The sequence below is a fragment of the Acomys russatus genome, chromosome 1 (genome assembly GCF_903995435.1).
Source record: "Acomys russatus chromosome 1, mAcoRus1.1, whole genome shotgun sequence".
NCBI classification, from domain to species: domain Eukaryota; kingdom Metazoa; phylum Chordata; class Mammalia; order Rodentia; family Muridae; genus Acomys; species Acomys russatus.
The window spans coordinates 67,937,778-67,961,621 of record NC_067137.1 but is presented as its reverse complement, the minus strand read 5'-3'; the positions used below and the strand labels follow the sequence as shown (position 1 = coordinate 67,961,621).

Below are 23,844 nucleotides of genomic sequence, written 5' to 3'. Positions count from 1 at the left end.
AAACACTTAAGGCTTCTGTTTGGATGCACAAACTGAATGGGGAGGCAGCGTGTATAACCTTTCAGGAGATGATGATGGCAAAGGCAAGGACTGACCTCCTCAAAGGCACAAGATGAAAGAGAAGAGGAACATCTCTGTGGCTGTAATTAAAGAGCAGCTTTTAACCCAGTCTAGACATCAGTTGGTCTCCAAGAAACAACCTCTACGGCCTCTAAGGATCTGCCAAATAATTTTGTCAAGAGTAAAAAATAATGGTGAAGGAAAATCCACCTCTTCCTCCTCCTCCTTCTCCCCCCCCCCACCCCATGCCTTTGCTCTTTTATCATTGCTTATTAACCTACCAGATTACAAAATATTTTGGTTGATACCTTGATTCATCCTTCTAATAGGTGTTCACTGTCAATGACATCTCTTCCTTCTACACAGTGCATTGTATTTCTCGTCATCTCATCATGATCATTGGAAATACTACTGAAAGTTGTTTTTCTTGTTGTGGAAGCATTTCCCAAGAGCATAGCTATCATGAATCAGTCTGCATGCAGACAGTGCCATATTTAGCAAGAACTCAGCAATCGGAGAGTTGTCATTCAATGCTGCTCACTTCATATTAATTTTACCATTAAGGACGCATTTATATTGGTTCATTTATATCGACTTTTGCCTCGATTGTTCTTATGCAATATGTGATCCCACCAGCCTTAAGCACGGTAATCAATGCCTGCGGAGCTGACCAAACATTCCACTGAAGGGCTGATGAAGATGAAGAAGCTGTAACCCTTTAGGAACCTGTGGGCTCATACCACTGATAACCTCTGATTGGATGACAGATGTCACTTTGCTTCCTGCAAGTACATAGGGATTCCTGGCTCTCCTCGCCATCTAGGGCCTAGATCCTAGGCTGTTCAGAGCTCAGCCTTCTGTAGCTGCCTGTATGGTGATGAGATCTCTCCCTGTCTTGCAAAGAATTTTTTCTGGGCAAAATTTCACCCTCAGACACATTCCCTCCAGGTCTCTGAAACTCTTTATTTTTTATTTTTTTTTATTATTTAAATAATTTTTTCAGATTACATCTAGATTGTTGTCCCCTCACTTTTATCTTCCCGTTCCCCTCTCCTTCCCTCTTTCACCCTATTCCCCTCCCCTAGGTCTGTGACACAAGGGGACCTCCTCCCCCACGATATGACCACAGCCTATCAGGTCTCATCCAGGTAGCCTGCTTATGGGGCGTTGTGCCACCACACATAGACATTTGCTCAACTATGTTCATAGCAGCCTTCCTTACTTGTAATAGCTAGAATCTGGAAACAACCTAGGTGTCTAGGTGTCCCTCCGTTGAAGAATGGATAAAGAAACTGTGGTACACTTACACTATGGAATACTACTCAGCTATTAAAAACAAGGAAATCTCTGAAATTCTTTAGGTTTTTTTGTTTTGTTTTGTTTTGTTTTGTTTTCTTCTTAAATGATTATAGCTCCTTCCCTGTCCTCCTTGGTTCCAGATAGAAAAGATCTCCTATCTCTTTCTTTGAGATCTACTCTGCCCCCCTTCTTTTTTCCTGGTCCTTCCCCATCTACCCTTGATAGAGTAATTGAGAAGGAGCCAATACCCTCTTAGAAACATACCTTGGCATACTATGTTATCAGTAGATTTCTAAAAAGTAAGGGAAAAAGTTAGATGGGAGGTGAGAAGGTTGTTGAAAACACAAATGTGAGGAGCTTTCTGCTCCAAGATGCTTCTGGCTAAGATACTAACCACAGAACAGACAAACCTTGGGTATTTAAGCAAGCTCTCTGGGGGGGCCTCTGGAGAACTAGTAGAACTTGCCTTAAAACAGGTAGAGAATTGCACTTAGACCAGTGTTGCATCTTTCACTTCCACTAAATTTGAAAGACATTTCTTGGTGGACATCAAGTTTCTTCTTGCCTATTAAGACAATGAAAAAAATCTATTGTGTATTTCCCTCAAAGCATGTGAGTTTCTACTGCTATGACAAAACACCATGACCAAAACCAACTTGAGGAGGAAAGTGTTTATCTGACTTACACTTCAAAATTGCTGTTTATCACTGAAGGAGGTCAGGACAGGAACTACAGCAGGACAGGAACCTGGAGGCAGGAGCTGTGCACAGACCAAGGAGAAGTGCTGTTTACTGGCTTGCTCCTCGTAGCTCCTTAAGCCTGCATTTTTATAGAACCCAGGCCCACCAGCCCATTGGTAACGTCACTCACCATGGGCTGGGCCTTCCACCATGGATCACTAATTAAGAAAATGCCCTACAGCTGGATGTTATGGAGGCATTTTCTCAAAGGCTCCCTCCTTTCAGATAACTATAAGTTGTATCAAGTTGACATAAAACTATGCATCATCCTTCCTTCTTTGCTCTTTCTTTCTTTCTCCTTTCATTCTTACTATTTTTCACAGTTAAAGCAATCAACCACTTCGTAATTTAGTTCTTCCTGATAAAGGTGGTTTGTGCTGGCTTTGCCACAATGGGTGTTTACACAGAGTAAATCATTGTGTGAGCCCATATCACATGTAAGACCATCCCCACTGCTCCTCCAACATGGTCCTCAGTGATTGGCCATGAAATGGCCAGGTCCTCAGAGTGGGGAAACACACACACACAAGAGGAACACTGAATTATTTCTTCAGGTAACAGTGAATCAATTGCCCCGAATGTAGCAGTGAAGTCTCCTAACTGCATCTGTCACTGTCATCTGGAGGTGAGCACTACACGCTAACTAAAGTCACACAATAAAATAAATAAATAAATAAATAAATAAATAAAGTCACACAATAAAGCATTTTCTAATTGTGCATTCCAATAGATTCTGTGATCTTGGCATTTCTCCCTCTAAGATGCAATTGTCCTCTCTGAAAAACAGAGATGAGGTCGCCCGAGGCCACAGGACTGTAAGAGAGCGTGCATTCTGGGCTCCCTGTAACTGGGGTTGTCTCAACAGCAGAAAGGCATCCTCTGCTGGGTGATCTCTAAGATAGAGAACTTGAATCCAAGAAGCTGAGTTTTGATGTCAGTCTAAAATCATAAGGACTTTGAAATGGAGGTGTTTACAAGGCAACAGTCTCTCTGCTTTTTGAAAAAGAGGCTCCACGTCTATGGAAGATCTCCATATCAGAAGACAACTTTGCTGGAAAACAAAACAAAACAAAAGAGGCCAAGACTAGGAAAGGTGCCCACTCCAAAGAGCATGCTCAGATGAAAAAGAAAACATTTCTCAGGGATATGTAAGGCGGACCTGCCGAGGCACGTTTGCACTCAAAGAGCTTTTTGCAATGTTTAAAAATAATCTGCAGGCATTCTGCACTGGGGGCTGGCAGGTCACTGGGAAATGTCAGCCTAAAACCTGTTCCAAGCAAGAGATGGTAGGACCCAGGATGTCATCTCAGAGCCCAGACTGGGTGTGGGGGAGAAAAAGGAAAAGAAGGAAAAAGAAAACATGAATCTCTGCTTGCTGACCAAGCCCCTAATTCACACCCCAACCTTGCTAGATTCATTCATCCTTGTTTGATGTGAATTTCAACACAGTCAGTCAGGACTCTTCACCTGCTCAGTATGTGTCTGATTCTCACACAGAGGTTCCTATGTCTTTGTCAACCCGTAGGGACCATCGCATCTCTATTCTGTACTAAAAATGCCCAGGGAGTCCATGCTGTCCTCCTCCTCCTCCTCAAGGCTCGCTGACCTTCCCAAGTAGATGAACTTCGTGGTCTAACCCTGGCTAACTCAGTTGAGAGGGAAACTTGTCTTTCTGCTTAGGCAATTTTGCCTTCGACACAAAATCTTTTCCAGTGCTCTCTACATGCCCAGAGACCTGACCTAATCGGCTGTGCTCCTGGAGACATCTGAAATATAAACCTCAGAAATGTTACACCCTCTTCTGGGTCATGCCCTGTGCCCAAAACAAGCCTGCTATCGCCAAATGCACAAGTTCATCCTGACTAGACCTGCCTGCCAGGGAGTGGAATATGGCTTACCAACACAAAGCTAGCTACTGCCACAGTGGGCCACATGAAGCTCTAGCAACGGTGTGAAAGCTCGCACAGCTAAGCCTGCACAGCAACAAATATAATTCTTCAGCAAAGATACACTGAGAGAGAAGAATTTTGGCTTAGGTAGGAGTGAAGGCTTTTTTGGATGAAGTCTGAGGCACCTATTTGGAATCCTTGCTTCCCATGGGGGCAGAGTGTGGTTTCAGTGCTCTGTGGATCCTGGAGATTCTGAATTCATGACTGAATATGCACTTTTCTGCCCCTTAGTGAGAAAAGCCTGTCCACCATGGGATCCTTCCTGATCTTTCTGACCTGGCATGCAGCTCTCTTCAGCAGAGGGTGTACCTTATCCTGCGTGTGGTAACAAATGTCATTTCACCACCAGTGTAACTCTCACAGAAATCAGTAAAAACCTTTGGGCTCCAAAAGTGTTTGCTTTTCCACATAAACCAGAAATTCCAGGACATGCCACTGGCAACTTGAATAACAAAAGACATGGGAAGGTAGCAGGAAAGCATAGCTTAGCATTCACTAGTGCCATCACCAGCACTGATTGTGTGTGTGTGTGTGGTGTGTATGTGTGGGCAAGCATGTGTGAATGTGTGTGTGTAAGTGTATGTGGTGTGTATGTGTGCACAAGTGTGTGTATGCATGTGTAAATGTGTATGTGTGTACAAGTGTATGTGTGCAAGTATATGTGTGCAATGTGTGTATGCATGTACATGTATGTGTGAATGTGTATTATGTGTGAATGTGTATTGTGTGTGTATGTATGTGAGTGTGTGTATGTTTGTGAGTGTGTGTATATTTTTATGTGTGAGTGTGTGTATGAAAATTTTGGCTATACAGAATCTAGAAACAACCACATCTATAAATGTTCAGGTTAGGTTTTTTTTCCCCTTTTCCCCCTTTCCCCTTCCCCAGGAAGCACCAGAAGACAACAGTGAATCAACTAGAGGCTAGAGAGATGATTCTGCAGGTAAGAACACTTACTACACTTGCAGAGACCTTGAGGGCAGTTCCCGGAACCCACATTGCAGCTCACAGCTGCCTACAGTTCTAGCTCCAGAGGAGCCAATGTCCACTCTGGCCTCCCAAGACTCTTGTATTTGTCTTCGTACAAACTACATACGCATATTCTCATAACAAGTTTAAAAAAAAACACTTAAGAAAAGACTAGGTAGTCATCTTAAGGACTTACATAAAAGATTTCCAAAATATTAAGATTAAAAAATGCTACAGTTGGGAGACAGGGTGTATAGTCTGATCTTCTTACAATACTTTTATTCTGTATGTTCATATGTTTCTTCATACAAAAGTTTTGTACTATCAAGGTGAAAATGATGCTCACAGTGGCTACAGAACTTGGGAGCATTTAGAAACTGGAAAGCCGTTTATTGTTGCCATGACATGTGCTATCTGCTGAAGTTAGAGTTTTGTAAGAATGAGTTTTCCCAGCCTAAGTGTCCCTCAGTAGAAGAATGCATAAAGAAACTGTGGTACATTTACACCATGGAATACTACTCAGATATTAAAAACAAGGAATTTTCAAAATTTGTGGACAAATGGATTGAATTAGAAATGATCATAATGAGTGAGTTAACCCAGAAGCAGAGAGACTCAAATGGTATATACTCACTTATAACTGGACACTAGCCCAAGGGGCATGCCCCATGAAAGTCTTCACTTACCAGGAAAGTGGGATAGAGGTGAGGACATCCTATTGGGACTGTAGGTGAGAGAAATATAGGAGATGGGGAAATAGAAGGATCCAGAGGGTCCTAGAAACCTATAAGAAAAACACTATGATGGATGGATCTGGGCCCAGGGGTTCTGCTCAAGCTATGACATCAACCAAGGACAATATGTGCAGTGAGCATCAAACCCCTACCCAGATCTAGCCAAGGGACAGGACGTTCTCCACAGTTAGGTGGAGAATAGGGACTGAGTTTCACACGAACTCTGGTGCCCCGTATTTGACCATGTCACCTTGATGGGGAGGCCTGATGGCACTCAGAAGAAGGACAGCAGACTACCAAGAAGAGACTTGATACCCTATGAGCATATACAGGGGGAGGATGTCCCCCTCAGTCACAGTCATAGGGGAGGGGAAGAGGATGAAAGTGGGAGGAGGGAGGGAGGGAGGAATGTGAGGATACACAGGGATGGGATAACAATTGAGATGTAATATGAATGAATTAATATAAAAATTATAATGTGAAAAAAAAAGAATGAGTTTGCCCTTCGCTGTCTATGGATGCTTTCTGTGCTTACTCTAACAACCCCCATGTATGGCGGCCATGGGAACAGAGTAGCTCCTGCTTCTGGCTTCTGCTTCACATCACATCATTTCTGTCTTCTTTCTCTGTTTAAATTTTACTGTCAATGTGTGCTTCTTTTATAGGTGAGCATTTGGAAGTGTTTAGATTTGGGTTTTAGACCATGTATCAGGTTAATGATTTTCTCTAGCACATTCTTTGGTTGTTTGTCCTAACACCTCACCTCAATCAGGAGATCAGAAATGGCCCAAGCTTCAAAATGAAGTATCTCTTAAGAGAGCCAAGGGAAATTAGAGGGTGGCAACAAATCAACAAAGACTGCCCACACTGTGAAAAAAAAAAAACAAAGCAAAAAAATTCTGCATCCTAGAGCACAGCTGGGGTGTGAGCCTCTCTCGCAGATGAGAAGGCAAGCTCAGGTCTCATTAAAATCTCCTCCCTGGATTACAGACTCCAAATCCTCTGGGGAGCCTCACGAACCACGTAATGTTTCTTGTTTTGCATCTCCAATTATGCATCTTTGATTTAGTTGAGAGAAGTGAAGCAGCGTGCCTCGCCAGGCAATCCCCTGGTGGCCACACATGTGAGGAGGGAGGCTGCAAAGCACTGTCTTCCAGCTCCATCTGGCACCAGCTCCCAGTCACTCAGAACATTTCTTCTCTATCCACCTTCTCTCAGCCCAGACCCTGGCATGGATTGGATGAACACACCCGCTTACACTCCAGCCCACCCTCCCTTTGGAGAGACTCCCAAAGCAAATGGGAATGGTGTGCTGATCAGAGGGACCACCTCTTTTATTAAAGGATGGCACTGGCCCAGCATTCCATCAAGCTTTTCAGTGTAGAAATTAGGCCAAAGTCTGGCTCTTCCCCAGGACATGGCTGCCAGGATACTATAGAGAAACATCTGGCGGGACAGTTTGAAGTGCTTGGCTTGGCCAGGAAGGAAATCCACTTTCAGCCCCGTGTTCCAGGCTCCCACTTGCCTTCCCCACTGCAGATGCCAGGCTTGCTGCAGAGAATTTCATTTGCCTTCCAGGGGGAGAAGCAAAGCTTTGGGGCAGTCACTGATGTGTTGGTTACCTGTTTGACCAAATACCTGCCAAGGAGCAACTTAAGGGAAGAGGGATTGGGTTTTGGCTCCTGGTTTGAAGGTGCATCAGTCATACCCTGGCAGGGAAGGGTTTTCCAACAGCAGTGTGAAACAGTTTCCTCATGTCTAAGAGGATCAGGAATCGAGGACCTGGCAGAACGTGGGGCTGGGCTGTAAACCTCAAACCTCTAACCCCCCAATGACCTACTTCATTCAGCTAGGTGCCACCCCCCCCTAAGGTTCCACAACCTTCCGGAACGTCAACATGGGAACAATTCAGAAGACCAGAGGTTGCCTTTAGCATGGCCATGTTGCTGGACCACAGCCACAGGGCACTGACTGGGGTGAAGAGGAAACCACGTGAACCTGTGCTCTTAGGAGGCTCCCAGGAGGACCTATGTGCACACTGTTCACTTTTGGAACACCATTGGGTTTCTCCGGTTGGCAATGATTAGATTCTTCTTGGCAGAAGTGTTACAATTTCTTCTATGATCAGAGAATCACTGCACTTGTGGTTTCTAGACACTTTTCTAAAATGCTCTTGGGCAGCAAATTTATCCCAGGTCTTCATTATCAGGGGGAATTGATTTGGAACACAGACTTTGAAGGTTCCAGACTAAATGCAATTCTATGATTTATTTTCTTCATAACTTCTACTTTTGGGTGTCAAAACAGTTTCTAAAACTGTGTAAACATACACGTAACAAAATTTGCCATTGTAACTATTTTAAGTGTATAATTCAGTGACCATAAAGACATCCACATCGTTGTGCGACCACTGCACCATGTATCTCCAGGACATTTCTATCTTCCCAAAATAAAACTCTGTCCCCAATGCACCCATTCCCCAGCCCTCTGGCCACCTCCATTTTATATCCCATCTCTCCGACTTTGGTTACTCTAGGTATCTCATATCAAATGAAATATACAGCATTCATTTTTTATGCATAGCTTATTCCATTTTAAATTAATTTTACTGTCTTCAAATTTCATCAGTGTTGTAGTATGTGTTAGAACTGCTTCTCTGTTTTAAAGCTGAATAACTCCCATTATGTATATACATAAGTTTCTGTCTCATTTTTCACTTCTGGGTTATTATGAATAATGCTTTTATTAATATGGGAGTTCCCCATCACATAACAATGTTTTGATCAACAGCAGATGGGCCACATGCATGACTCAGGAGATTACAATGGAGCCGAAGCGTTTCTATAACACCTGATGATGCCGTGGCCACTATAGGGTCACAAAGCAATGTATTACCTGTGGTTTTTTGTAGTGTTGGTTGAAACAGACCTCATGAAAGTAGAGCACACAGGAACTGGAGGCACAGCTCCATAATCAAGATTATATACTGCTCTTGCAGGGAACCCAAGTTTGATTCCAGCATGCTCTCCTCAGGCAGCTCACACCACCTGCAGCTCCAGGTTCAGGGACAGCCAATGCTTCTAGTCTCTGGAGGGACCTGCATTATATGTACACACACACACACACACACATACACACACACACACACACACACACACACACATACTTGAAAATAAAATAAATTGTTTTTAAAAAGTATAACATGTAGAATTATGTAAAATATGTGTTCAATAATAAAAATTAATGACTGTGTCACTGGTTTACAAACTGTATATGGCTATACTATATTTTTTCATTATTTTAGAATGTACTCTTTTTAAAAAAGGTTGGTATAAAACAGTGACCTTGTACATCTTACACTTATTTCAAGAACCTCTCAATTACATCAAAAGGCTACACTAGGAACAGACTTACATGACCCGGTTTTGTTCAATCCAACTATGATGCTTATCAGATCCCGCAACAGATCCCAGACTCTTTGAGCATAAAGAATGTGTCTGACTTGTTCACATCATAAGCCTACTCCATAAAGCCCTACCTGTCACATGGCAGAATCTCAACTATTTTTAATGAAGGAATAGATGGACTGACTCAGAGAAAATCCAAGCACCAAATAAAGGCTCCAAGTCAGCCTTCAAGCACTCAATTTTAGCCTGAGATAACTAAATGGCATCTGTCACTCAATCTTCTATAGAAAATAGGGAGGGGGAAATATACCTGATTTTCTTGTCTCACAAACAAATTAACTAGATTAATAATATGCCAGTTCTTCCTAGCTTCTGGACTTGACAACTAATGAAACTGACGCATGTTTGCCTCTTTAATGATAAAACTAGGTGTGCTGTTGACAACTTATACTCCCTGTGTACTAGGGGCTCAATAAATTCTGAAGACAGCTGACAAGTGGGTGGCTGTGAAAACAGCCAAGGGAGGATACAGATTATATGTGAGAAGTGTGGAAGTAACTAAGACAAAATGGCGATAGATAAAGGCTTTGGTTCAACTAAGCAACCAATTTGGAAGCTGACTCTGCTGCCACACTCCCTGTTCGGTGTTGATTCGCCATATACCAGTCACCTTCAGGGCACCAAGAGAAGTCTGACCCCTTTTAGGTTTGCTTCATAAAGCATGGGGGAGGTTTTCCTACATTTTTCGCCTCCTGCAGCCACAGGTACAGCCCTGCTGGCTGTGTAGTGGTGCGACTCCCTGATGGATGTGTTGTGGGAAGCCCTAGACTGTTAGTAGAATGAGAGGGAAGCAGTCTCATTTAAAATTTGGCCCGTAGTGCTTAGAGAACATGCTTCATGCCAACTGAGATTCCTGTCAGTCTTGAGAGACAGCTATGAGATGAAACACTAATCTCTTTTGAAAAGATGTAGGCAAGATAATAACCTGTGATTGGTGTGCCTCAGTGTTGTTCTTAAAGGAGCAGAAAAGGAAACCCAAGGGTTGGCCTCAGAGCAACAAAGCCCCAGCCAGCCACTCTTGGGGATTGCATTATGCTAAGGTAGCTGGCAGGGTTGCTGTAACAGTCTCTGAGGCCAGGAAAGGCCACAGCAAAAGCACAGAGCAGACCAGGAATCAGAAGTTAGCCTTTCCCAAATATGAAAACACTCCAGGAAGGCAAGGATGGGTCGTCTTACAAAGCTCTGAGAGGATTACCTGACAAGACAGTCCTTTGACCTGCTTCTTGCAGATAAATACTTGGGTAAGACCAGCCCTGATGTATTTATACTTTTGCATAGATAGTTCATGAGCCTTTGCAACAGAGTTAGAGGTGGCATTCCCAAAACTATCTCAGATTTATCAGTTCATAATCTTAAAAGACGAAGTGCGCGCGCGTATGTGTGTGTGTATTAAAGATGAAAATAAAACAAAGATGAAAAACCTCCCTAAAGAGTGCTCTCAAGTTTCATTGGCTGGTAGTCACATGTTCATATCTCATACAAGTCAGAAAAATGTGTCCGAGGATTCTACCAAACGCACTAGGGAGGGAGAGAGGCCCCGTCCCCATTACTGAGTACATGAGCCCAGAGGTATGAATGCTGGAATTTGTTTTGATGTCACAGTGGGAGTGTGTAGAGTATTGGAGAAGGTGACAGCAGCCACGGCATTTATAACCACTGCATAGTTGCTAGTGGGGATGGTGACACACATGTAGTTCTTAATTCCTTGGTTGCCATGTCTTGAAGTCTATTTTTACGTATTACAGCAAATATCAAAACTATTTTTCCTCATTAATAGCCACTTTGTGACATCTAGAAGGCACCAGAGAAGCCAGATAGAATTGCCATTTGGGGAGAAAATGAAAGCAACTGATTTTACTATAATTCAAAATGCCAAATAAAATTTTGCTCACATACCATCAGGATAAATTACTGCAATATAAGCCTTGCTGGTGTGTTTGTTTATGACAGGTTATTGTTACATAGTCCTGACTATCATATAACAGAAATAACTATATAGCCCAGGTTATCCTCCAGTTCCCTATTGCTGGAATTATAGGCAGGAGCCATCACACCTGACAGGCATAATGTATCTAATTTTTATTCAACAAATATTTGCTGAATATCTACTATGTGACAGATACTATATTTGGTCCTGGGGAGATATCATTAAATAACACAAATAAAAAGTTCTGTTCTGACCTCATGGAGTTGACATCCTTGAAAGAATGACAAAGAATAAGTCAGGCAGGCAAACTGGAAAGCATTCTTGAAGAAATATGTTTATAAAGAGAAATAAAACTGACAGAGCAAAACGATAACAGCAGACTAGAGTTGCTGGACTTTCCATAGAGGAGAGTTGAGATCAAGTCTCCCTGAAAACAGGACATGTGTGCCAAGATGCGAAGAAGACAAGCACTGAGCATTGCAGATACATAAGGACAAGGACCCACTCGGAAATGCACTGGCGTGAGTGTGCACCTGACTAACTAAGGCTAGAGGAGACTGGCGACAGAAAAGAGAACTCATGGGTTGTAGGAAAGACAGATCACAGGACAGGCTAGTGGAGACAATCAGACATCTTGTATGAACTTAGGTTTTACTTTGAAGAGAAGGGAGAACACTGGGAGGCTGAATAGAGGAGTCCCAAGATCCACATTAGCATTGTGAGAAAGCCATTCTGGAACTGCCTCGACAGGGAGACCAATGGAGGCCGGTTACAGTCACTCAGGTACAGTCACCTGGAGTGAAGGCCTGATCCTCTCATCCAGGTGAGGTGGAGGGAAAGATCTGCACTCAGCTTTGGACATGCTAACTATGCTGTGACCAGTAGACAGCCAAGTAGATGGGCAGCCAAGGGTGTGCAATGACAGTTCCCAGAGTATGAGTGATGATTAAAATCAACAGACTGCGTGGGAGCGACTTGCCATTGCTTTTCAAGTGTTTCTATCTATTCAGTTTATCCAACTAATGTTTTTCTAGGACATTAAAGGAGTTAGGCAAAGAAACGGTTAAACTCCATTCATTACAATTGTGAAGTGTAAAGTCAACACTTTGTCAAAGTGCTATGGAAAACCACATACTCAGAGCCCTACAGAGTATGTGCATTTGGGCTTTGGCTTATTAAATTCACAAGACTTGGTGGCTCCCCATTTAGTCAGCTGGTAAGAACTTGGGCACTTAAAAACTGATACAGCTCACTATCAGAGACAAGAAGGACTAGAAGCCCTTGCTCAGCTTTTCCCACAATAAAACCCAAATGTCTTAGCTCCTCCTAGAAACTAAGCAGGGCTTAAGCCTATCTAGAAAAAAGACAAGGGAGAAGCCACCAGAACCAAGAGGTAGAGTGAAGTTCCCCAGATAAGTGTTTGAAGAGACTCTAACTTTTTAGTTTGGCCTTCCCTAAAGAGAAGATACTATCATCTGTTTTGTGGAAGCCTTGACTGGAATGACAGTTGTGACGTATTGTACAACTGCTCCTTTCATTTCCGTCTTTGCTCTCAATAGTCCTAATTACTGTAAATTCCCAAGGTGTCCCAACACTTTTCCTCTGCAGACTATTAGTGAACTGAAAGATGACTAGAGCAGACTATAGTCTGTGACTTTAAAAAAGTTCCTGGTCTAATGGTTAGTTTGCAGTGTGGTAATTGTTGAGTTCTATTTAACTCTGATACCACCAGGGGGCACCTCAAGAAATTCATTTTGGAAAAGAGTACAATAACTCAGGGCTACAAAAAGTTTATGGACTTCCAAATATGACCTGTACTTTGGAAGCAGAGAGTACAGTGATTTGAGTGCATAGACCATAAGATCCAAATGTGTCTTCATTGCTCTCTGCAGCATCCCATGAAAGGTGTGAATTCCTTAGACTAGGTCCCACACTTGGGGTAAGATGGCATTTGTGAAGGACACCTATGAATTCTGGGCTTTCTTCCTCGGCTGCCATCAAATATGGCCCTGCAGCTAGGTCAGGCTATTGAGCAACTAAGCCACCCCAGAGAGCAAGCACAGATGGTGTCTCTATTTAACAGTGATGTTGGAGAACTAGTTTGTCCATCTTGTTGTAGCAATTATCTTTTCCAGATGGATAAACAGCTAATGTGTAATTAAGCCAAACTGGTACCTAAATTGTGTAGTTCTGGAGCCCAAAATTACATTGCTTTTATTGACTGATAACCTTGAATTATTAAGGTTAAATACCAGAGAATGATAACATACGATTAGAATGTTTATTGTCTCTTAAGCGTGTTACAACTTGAACTAAAATTATTTAGATGCATAATGTGTATTGTATTCCGCTAAAATTATACAAGTCACTCAGACTATTGCTATACATATAAGTCATATGTGTGTGGATGTCTATCTATACATAGAAATATATATATATGTGTGTATGTGTATGGATTGTATGTTGAATATATATATATAGTTAATATTTAAATACCATTTAAATGTTTTACATGCTCTATCTATGACATAATATTTAAGGTAACATATTCATCAAATAATGTAGGCAAGTACAATAACAAGATCTTCTATGCCATGGCAGAGAAGTCTTCTTGGGTAAAAATAAAAGTATCAGTTGCTATAGGACAGTGGGACTACTGCATTAACGTGACCCTAGAAATAGGCCATTAGCCTAGCACTTGGCACAAAACATATTACGTGAGTGGAAACATGAGTGATAGTTATTTCATGAATGAAAAGGGAAGAAACTGAATACAGAGGAGATAAGGTAGATGAAAACATGGTGTTTTCTGAACAAAGCAAGAAATTCCTTCTGTGGACTTACTTATTGGGGAGCTAATAGGAAGCTGACTGGTGGAGAATTTTTCAGTCTGTAATCACCATATCTTCTCTGTGTGTTTGGTTTGCTTTGCTGTGCCTTTCAATCCCTTGTCCCCATCCATACCTCCATATAACAGATTCTTATTTCCAGTGAAAAATGTGTTTTTTGTGGGCAAGGTAATTTCCTGCCACCAACAAATAATATATTTGTTGTGTAGCTGATTAAAAGTAATTCATCTATAGACTAATGAAGTGGTTAGTGCCTGCATTTTACCAATATTATTTTACCATTTTGGTTGCTTCCCAATGCTATTTTCACCTTTTCTATCCTTAGTATGTTCCTTCAGGCTTCTGGATACAAATGCCTTCTTCCTTGGCCTGAATTGAGCAGCATGCTTAGTGAGTGGAGCACTCTGCCAGCTTCCCAGGGAATGCAGCCATAGGCCCACCTCCTAAATAATATAGATAGCCAAGCATATCTTATTGTGCTTTAGAAAAGAGGAGTTATAGTTTATTTTAAACACATTAATAATGCCTAATCATTGTGGTAAAATTATGCTAAAGATTTAACATTAAATGTCTATTCATAAAAACTTTAAAGAATTCTTCTGTGTCACCTATCATGAAAGCGATGTGGCTTTAAACCAATAAAGATATCCAAGTACCATATGCAGAAACCTGACTCAAATAATTCTCATTAATGAACTAATAAAGATAACTGTCTACAAGACCCACAACTGCACAATACGAAGAATCAGAGACCTTGAAAAGCTCAGTCTTAAATGGCATGGCTTCATTAAAGCTCTTTCTTCAAGGCTCCGGGATCTCTTCAGAAGAGAACACAGAAAACCTCTAAGAGCCAGAAGTGGTGAATAGCTCCAAGAAAAGAGTGTCTTCCAGACATGGCAGGACTGATGCTCATATGAACTCACAACGACTGTTGCAGCACACACAAGGCCCACACAGGGTCAGGCCAGCTGGGTCCCACCACTCAGAAGGGTTAGTAAACATAAGCTCCCACCCCACCAAGACACTATCTTCAGCTGATACCTGCTGGCAAAGGAAAACTCAATTTCCTCCAGTGGAGTCCCACAGGGTGTATTAACCACCTTCATGGGAAGCCCCATGCCCTGGTGTAGTTGCCCAACACAAACCAAACTCTATTATATTTTTGCTTTATTTGAGCTTTTTTTCTTTGTCTCACTGTTCTTTTGTTTGTTTATTTTGATTTTTTAATATGATTGTCTATTTGTTTGTTGTTGGTTTTTTCCCTGAATTTTGAGAGAGAGAGAGAGAGAGAGAGAGAGAGAGAGAGAGAGAGAGAGTATATATGGAGGCAAGGAAGATATTGGAGGACTTAGGAGAGGAGAAAACATGATTAAAATATACTGTGTGGAAAAATGTTCAATAAAAATATTGTCTGTGCCTGAAGACCTAATATGAATTGAATAGGGAAAACTTTTCTTAAATTTTTGTTAGACGTTAACTAAAAGTTTCATTAGGTTGTTCTTGATTGAAGTTGGGTTTTTTGTTTTGTGTTTGTTTGATGTTGCTGTTGTTGTTTTGCTTCTTATAAGTGTAGAGTCCACTTCATTTAAGGTTTCTGAATGGTTTCCTTTCCTTTGAAAGGTCTACCATTTTCCTAGTCTATTGGTATGAAAATGGCCCCAACTGCCCCTGGAATGTTTTTAACCTCAAATCACAGGTTCTATGCCATTCAAATAACACTGGTGTAAACCCGCCTTCTTTTTATTTCCATCCCGGGAACTACTGAGACTTGTGGAACACAAACACTATCAAGATAACACCCAGCCTGTAAAGCCAGGTCAGAACTCCGCCCTGAGACACTCCACCCAGCTAAGACTGGAAGCCATGCACCCATAGGCCAGGACTGGACGCAGGCCACGCTGTTTTAATGACACAGCCACTGCACGTGGATAGCAGAGTTTAGCAGCAGAAGAAAGAGGGTATTGTGTGCCTTCAATCAGCTTTGTATTAGGGGACATTTAAAAGGAAAATGATGTGAAGGGAAGAACTGGGATGAAAACAACAAACTAGCGCAAGATCCCTGTTTCAATATAATTTGGAGAAAATGACTGATTTGGATTGATTGTGTTGCCAAAAGAGATGACTCAAGCGTTCCAAACCAGAAATGAAAATCAGAAGGATGCCCGAAGCCTGAAAAGGGAACAAATTGTCAAGATATGATTGACTATAAGGCTTCAACATCAGCGGTACCGAGGATGAGCTTGGATAGTTGCCCAGAAGAGAACTGAATGGTGATGTTCATTTAGGTCCTGACTGTTGAAATAAAATAAAATGCAGTGATTGTTCTCTGTTGGATATACAGATGTGTTAATGCTTTCCAATTTCCCCAACTGGGGATCTGGTGTCACTTTCCCTGTCACTCCTGTTTCATACTTCACCACTGAGCATTTGTGCAGCTTTTGGACGCCTATTGTCTGCCAGGGTTTTGGCAAAGAAGAAGCCTCCAGGTGGGAGTTTCCTTCTCATAACAGTATGCATTGCACATGGCTTGGAGAATGGCTGTATCTCTGGCCTGGCCTTTCCAGTGTAACTGTCGCAGGATTTGGCTTATGAATCTGGGCACTTTTAAGCCCTAAAAACATTTCCTCCCTAAAAATACCAGAGAAAGACTCAGTTTTAATGAGCAGAGGAATTGCATGCTGCTCTTTTCTCCTTTTAGGGGTGTGTGTGTGTGTGTGTGTGTGTGTGTGTGTGTGTGTCAGAGAGAGAGACAGAGAGACAGAGGGAGAGACAGAGAGAGACAGAGAGAGAGAGAGACAGAGAGAGAGTGTGTGTGTGTGTGTACACTCCCACTCCACACATGCATCCACCCTCAGTCACACTCCACCTTGCTCAGTGAGGAGGACATAGAAGTCAGAGGCAGTGTCTCATGTTTCCTAGGCTGTCCTGAAACTCACTGTGATCTTAAACTCCTGACCCTCCTCCCTCCCTCCCCAGTGCATGAGTGCAGATCCTGTCTCTCACCTAGTTCATGGAGTGCTCTGGATCAAAACCAGGCTTATGCATAATAAACAGGCACCCTAGGGATCAAACCCAGGACTTTGTTATAGGAGACAGGGTCATTCGCTGAACCTGGATCTCTCAGCTAGGCTGACTGGCCAACAAGTCCCAGGAGTCTGCCTCTCCAGGGCTAACATTACAAGACTTTATGTGGTGCTGGGGATTTGAACTCTGGTCTTCACACTTGCGCATCAAGTGCTCTATGGAGCAAGCTAGCTCCCTAGGCCTAAGGTCAGAAGATATTTTATGCACCACTTCCTTGCTTAATGCTTGCTTTCTAAAGAACTTATCAGTTGAATTTGATAATAAATATGCTTTCTGATGAATGTGGTTTGCCTCCCTGTAAAGGTCAGTGGTGAGGCAGCTACATGGCTTTTCTTTTTCTTTGGGAGCCACAAAGAAGGAAATAAACCTCATTGCTGTTCCAGCACAGAGCCTAGTGAACACGACTCGGGAAGTGTCTTATCCTGATTAAAAGAGTCCAGCTCTATAGAACAAATAGCTTTCCAATAACTTTTTTATGTTCTATATTTAAAATATCAATAACACCAGCAAGGCGGTGACTCAGGTGGGGGTGGGGAGGGAGTGGAGGACGATGTCAACTGTTTCCACTCCTTACTATTTTCTCCACCTGAGTCAGATTTTGAGACTGTCGAGCCCTGCCCTGTCCTCTCACTGTTCAGCACAGTCTAAAGTTTTCAGTAGCTAGCTTAAAACAAGGTGCCGTTTTCCATTTACCCAAGTGGAAATAGTCTTATAAGGTACTCATTGTTGATTTAAGGTCCAGCTAGAGACCCGATCTCTAGATGTCCAAACTTTAGACTTTAAAATGGGAGGACTTAAAACTGCCCCTCATAATGAGCAGCAACAGGAAGGTATCGTTGAAGTTGGACCAAGCTAGACACACAAATAATTCCTCATCTCCTGCTTCCATGCAGTCTGCCCTTTCATTGGTTATTTGGCGACCTATTAAATTGTGTTGTACCTTAAAACGGAAGATAGGAAGAAATGTGAGATAAGATTACTTCATGGGTTTGGCACAAACATGTTTTAAATACGCTACATGGGAGTTGTGTCTTTGAGAAGAACACGTGCAATGTAGTTTTTGATCTTCATTTTACGGACGTACTACAAGGCCTGTTTGGATTGTACGGTTAAAAGCAAGTGTGATCCAAATTCGTAGCACTCTGTCTAACAGGTTTGTAAATAGCAGCTCTCATTAGTATGTAACACACAAAGAACCATAAGATAATGGCTTTGGAGGCCTCATGTTTATTATGGCTTGGAATGTCCTCGTGTTTCTTATGACCTTGGTCTGCTAATATCCCATGTCCCACTGTGGTCTTGGAGTCTCTCCTAGGCAGTCATGCTACTAGGGTAAGGCTGCACTGCATCACGGGTTCTCAGAAAGAAGCAGCCTAACCCGCTTCTTTTACAATGACTCTCAGTCACTTTCTCCTAAATGCTTTCTTCATCATTCGGCAAACACCTTTAATAAGAGTATTGATTAAGAATTATAGTCTGAAGGGTTGGAAAACCGGTGCAGAGGTAAACAGAACCAGCTAATCTTCCAGAAGACCTGGGTTTGATTCCCAGTACTTAGGTGATGGCTCACAAGCACCTGCCACTTTAGTCCCAGACGCCCTCTCTGGCCTCCTTGGGCACAAATGTGATGCACAGATGTACATGTAGACAAAATACTCATATACATAAAATGAGTTTTCCTTTTTTTATTTCTAAATTTTGGTTTATTTTATTAAATCACTTTTTAAATTTTAATTTATTATAATATACTCAGATTAGATCCCAATTGTTATCCCCTCACTTATATCTTCCCATTCCCACCCTCCCTCCCTCTTCTGCCCTATTCCCTTCCCCTAGACTTCTTTCTTAAAATAAATTAGAGACTTTTTTTTTCAAATAAAAAAAAGACTTGTGAAATTGAATGAGAGAAATATATGCACAAATGCCTACTTGTATTTTTCAGTGTGTGTATATGTGTGAGCGGGGGTGTGGTGTGCAGGTTTGTATGGTGTGTGTGTGTGTGTGTGTGTGTGTGTGCAGGTGTGCACTAACTGAAGTGAAGCAAGAGGAGGAGGTAGGATGCTGTGCTCTCACTCTCAGTTTATTCCCCTGAGATGGAGTCTCCCTGAATGTGGAGCTAGGTGTGTGTCTACAGCCATGGAAATCCTCCTGTGACCTCCTTCCTCGCAGATTTTGGGTTACAGGAGCATGCTACCATGCCTGGCTTTTATGTAAGTGCCAAGAATTCAAATTTTGTCCTTGTACAGCAAGCACTCAAATCCACTGAACCATTTCCCAGAGAAGCTAGCACATACAAATATTCAACAGAGTTTTATCATTTTACTTATAATAATTTGGGGGGTGGTTTTAGGTTTTGAGACAGGGTTTCTCTGTGTAGCCTTGGCTGTCCTGGACACACTCTGTAGATCAGACTGGCCCTAAATTTACAGATATTTGCCTTTCTCTGCCTCTCCAAGTACTGGGGTTAGAGGCGTGTGCCACAACACCCAGCTTTACTTACATAATTTAATGAATTCCATTATGAGTCCAAGTTCATATTTTCTTACACAAAGTCAAAGTGACACTTCTTAGAAGTAACATGACAAGGTTTCTCTGTGTAGCCCTGGCTGTCCTAGAACTCACTCTATAGACCAGGCTGGCCTTGGACTCACAAAGATTTGATGTCTATATAACTGGGTTTTAAGCAACTCTGGTGGCAGAGTCACATACCCAGCACCAGGATTCTCTTCCCTCTTTTTGCTTTCAGTCTCCCTGAATAGCAGCTTTCTTTTTTTCCCACAGCATATTGGCTATCTTGACTAGTATTGATATGCTGGTTTCATATTTTAGAGCTTTAATCACACCAAGCAAGACTGTGCTTTTCAGTACCAATTCCTAAATCATGGAGAAAAACTCAAATAAGTCTAGCTTGAGTGATATGAAAGCGTTACAATATGATTTGGGCCCATTTGAACGAGGTGTCCAGCCAACCCCTGCCTCCCAGCTGTCTCATACTGTATTGATGAGTTGGTTCCTGTGATTCCAACAGACTGGATGTGACCACTGGTACAAAGAAGCAATGTTAGCATGACCATGGGTGCATGACCACTGTTGCATGGAGGGTCATGAAATCAACAGGAAAGTGGATGATTCCACAGCTGCATTTACCATCTAAAGTGGCCTAGGAGCCTCTATGATTTCCAGTTGAATCTGTGTGTGTATTGTTACCAAGATCAGGATGGTGGGACAAAGTTACTGCAGATAAAAGGAGCTGAGCAGGGAGAGGAGGAGGGCGCATCAGTGAAATCGCTACCATGAAGCAGAGGGCTCTGGACCTCCCAGCTCTTCACATATTAAACCCTTATGCTTCTCCTAGCTGCCCCTCTGTTCCCTCCCACCTTACACCTCTTTTTAATATTTTCTTTCATCGCTTCTAAAATGAAGCCCTTGTGTGTTATTTATGAGAATCCTTTTCCAGGGAAGTCATGCTGTAGTGAAACAAAGGTCTACAGTAAGGCAAAGGTTCTGGAAGCCTCTTGTTCTTTTCTTAGGATCACAGAAACTGAGGATTGAAAAAGGCCAACTTTGGGAATCATCAAGCCCACCCATTGGCAAATCTTACCTCTGGTATCCTGATAGGAGGAATCCAGGCTGCTTGACTATACGTCAAAGTAGAACCTACCAACCTACCACTTTTCAGGAAAAATCATTCTCTCTTGGACAGTTGTTCTGATTAGAAATGCTACTTTCAATAAGCTTCAAATTGTGAAATCTGTTGTTCTTTGTTGCTTCTACCTCTCGATGCCAGTTTTTCTACCTGGAAACAGAGAAGTCCAGTATTTTCCCTACACGTCTTTCAAGAGAGCCACTGTGCTCACTACATTTCTGCCCAAGATTGCTGTAGAGGTTCAGCATCTTTTCTGACTGTTCTCTGTTTCTATAATATAGGGCATCAAATCCACTGTTACCCTGAATACATTGGTTTAAAACTTTGCTTATGTTTCCCCTCATATCTACTAATATTTTTTCAGATATGAAATGATCTGCACAGAAAAAAATCAAAACTAGTAACTTCTTTCATTATAGCTGTAGAACTTATAGTCACAAAATGACCTATATCTAGAAAGGGGATCAGCTGGTACTCTCATGCTCAAGTTGAAAGTAATTCAATTGAATTAAATTTAAATGATTAAAAAGTATTTAAGTTTTGTAGGTGTGTTTCAGGGGTGGAAATTGGGGAGGTACTGATGTGAACATTCAGGCACCAGTAGTTAAAATTGGGATTATATAGGATGTAGCAATTTACAAATTCTTACAATGCTTTGAGGTGAGTTTTCTTTTTTTTCTTTTTAATTTTTATTATTAATTTATTCTTGTTACATCTTAATGGCTATCCCATCCCTTGTGGAGGTGAATTTTCTTTATTTCCAATCACAATACTCATATGCTCTATTAAGTCAAAAACAGTGGGCAAAGTAAGCTTATATCAGGAGTCATTCTTAACAAATTTTTGTTAAATGCACAGAGAGGACTCTAAGATCCTAAAAAGCAACCCACCTTGAAAGAGCTACACAAGCCTTTGCTCCCTCCTTAAGGGTGTCACTCAAGCCAAGAAATTGATAAAAGCAGGAGGTCACCATGTTGGGACAGATAACGCAACACAGTAGATTAGCTGAGATAAGCTTAATGTTTTGTTCTAGAAGCATAAAGAAAAGCAGACTCAACTTGACAGTGAAGCTTGTAATCATTCAGAGGAGCTTCTGTCCTGTGTTAAATAAATATCCTAAAACAGGGACATGATGGGCCTCGGCCCTTTTTTGTAGCCACTTATGGACTCATCAAGAAGATGGCTTACTCCAGAAAAGAGAGCAAGGTATCCTGTTTCTATAAGTGCAGAGAGAAAGGGAAGATCTAGAGAAGAGTTTACATTTTTGACTCTTAAAATCTAATGAGAAAAAAATAGAAAGCTTTAGTCAACCAGAAACACTTGACACTCGTGCAAAATTTATTATTGTCTAAATGTATTGCCACAGTGCCTTCAGTGCTGACATCGACTCCAACTTCTCATCTACCCGTCTACATGACCCTAAGCCTTGCCCTCCTCACACTCCTTCCTCTCCCACTAAGGAACTTCAAAAATATATGTAACAAACTAAAGGTGGGATGGGAGGCCTAACCTACAGAAGGAAGCAGAAAAGCGAGAATTAAAGGTTACGTGGCCTTGTTGTCCTCACAAAGGCTCAATCTACTATGTTTGGTTATAATCCAAATCTCATTTGGCTATCAAAGTTGAAGGAATCTAAGACCTCAGATAGCTTGAAGTAACCTACAACACAGAAGAAATAAAAATCATTTAAAGTGAGAAGAGTCAAGCTTTTCTCGGTTTACTTACAACATTCCAGAATCATTTACCCATCTTCTTAGCATCATAAGGATGTAGGCACAGGATGCTTATATTCACTCTAGAATTTTAAGCTTCATAATGGGAATCCTAGATTGCATTTTTTATTTATAGCCAAATGCAGAATTATTACCTGATATCAATTTCCTTACTCATATAAAAATATTTTATTCCTCCAATAGGATTTTTGGCTTTTACAAGGGAATTTTACCACCCTTTTTAGCTGAAACACCAAAAAGAGCAGTTAAGGTAAGTACTGTATGCTTTCCCACCAAACGTACAGAGTGTAGTGACAGCTTCAGTAATCAAGGGAACACTGATATCATAGCATAAAACACTAAACATTTAATACAGAAATTATAGCATAATTCTTATTATGATTAGACTTAATCAGTCTCCCAAATATGCATATATGTTTGTAAGGTTTCTTTTTCAGGCAAAGGTGCCTTATTCTAATGGGAATATTACAACATACACACACACACAAACACACACACACACACACACACACACACACGTCTGAAACTCATGTAATTAAATCACAAATACCCCAAAATTGCTTAAACCTTTTCTCAAGGAATTCAGAAATGTTCTTTTGAAGCAATGAGTATTAAAGGAAAAGAAGTAGAAAAATCACTTTTGGAATCATTTCTCTCTTATGAAGTATACTATTTATTTGTATATGACTCTTACATAATATTTTTAACAAGTCAACTATATGTATCCCTTTAGTATCTTCTATTAGAAATCTTTTGCGTGTGTGTGCTTACAAAATTATTATTCCCATTTCTTTAAATATAAATCTGGAGGTTTATAACTTGCTGCTGTTCAGTGTGTGACTGTGAATGCATGCCAGACCCTTGGAGGATAAAAGTCCTGTACACCATTTCCCATGTGTTCTTTCAGGCAAAAATCCTAATTGCAGTAGCTCTAACTGGTATGGCCTTTCCACCCACCCCCACCACTGAAATCACCAAATCTGGCTCTGTCTTTTTATAAAAAGAACATAAACATAGACATAAAGACTTCCTTTCCAACTTTATGCCATTTATTTTAATAGCATCAAGCTTTTTCACATACTCAATTTCTATCCCCAATATTCCTGAAAAGCAAGAAGAAACAGCTTACATGCTGTTATTGAGTAAATCAAGAGGATGACTGGGTTTAAAAACATGATGAAATAACCAACATATATATACAAACATCAAGCTTTTGCATTATGTCAAATAGGAACGTAATAGAATTTAAATTCAGGTCTCGAGTTCAGAAAAGAAAGCTTCAAACATACTTTCTCTATAAACGTGTCTTCTTTGTTGCTGTAGGTTTTTTTTTTTTTTTTTTTTTTTTTTTTTTGCTTTCATATTATTGCTTCAATACAAATTTCAT

The 23,844-nt window shown here is 41.3% G+C and overlaps 1 protein-coding gene across 4 annotated transcripts in view; it reads left to right on the top strand.

Annotated features, from left to right (window-relative positions):
• Slc25a21 (solute carrier family 25 member 21) overlaps nucleotides 1–23,844 on the top strand; it is a 526,752-nt gene that overhangs the window by 447,073 nt on the left and 55,835 nt on the right. For all 4 annotated transcript variants that reach the window (XM_051146419.1, XM_051146428.1, XM_051146439.1 and 1 more), the window contains exon 4: nucleotides 22,641–22,707. In XM_051146419.1, coding sequence (XP_051002376.1) covers nucleotides 22,641–22,707 — 67 coding nt within the window. The remainder of the gene's footprint in view (nucleotides 1–22,640; nucleotides 22,708–23,844) is intronic.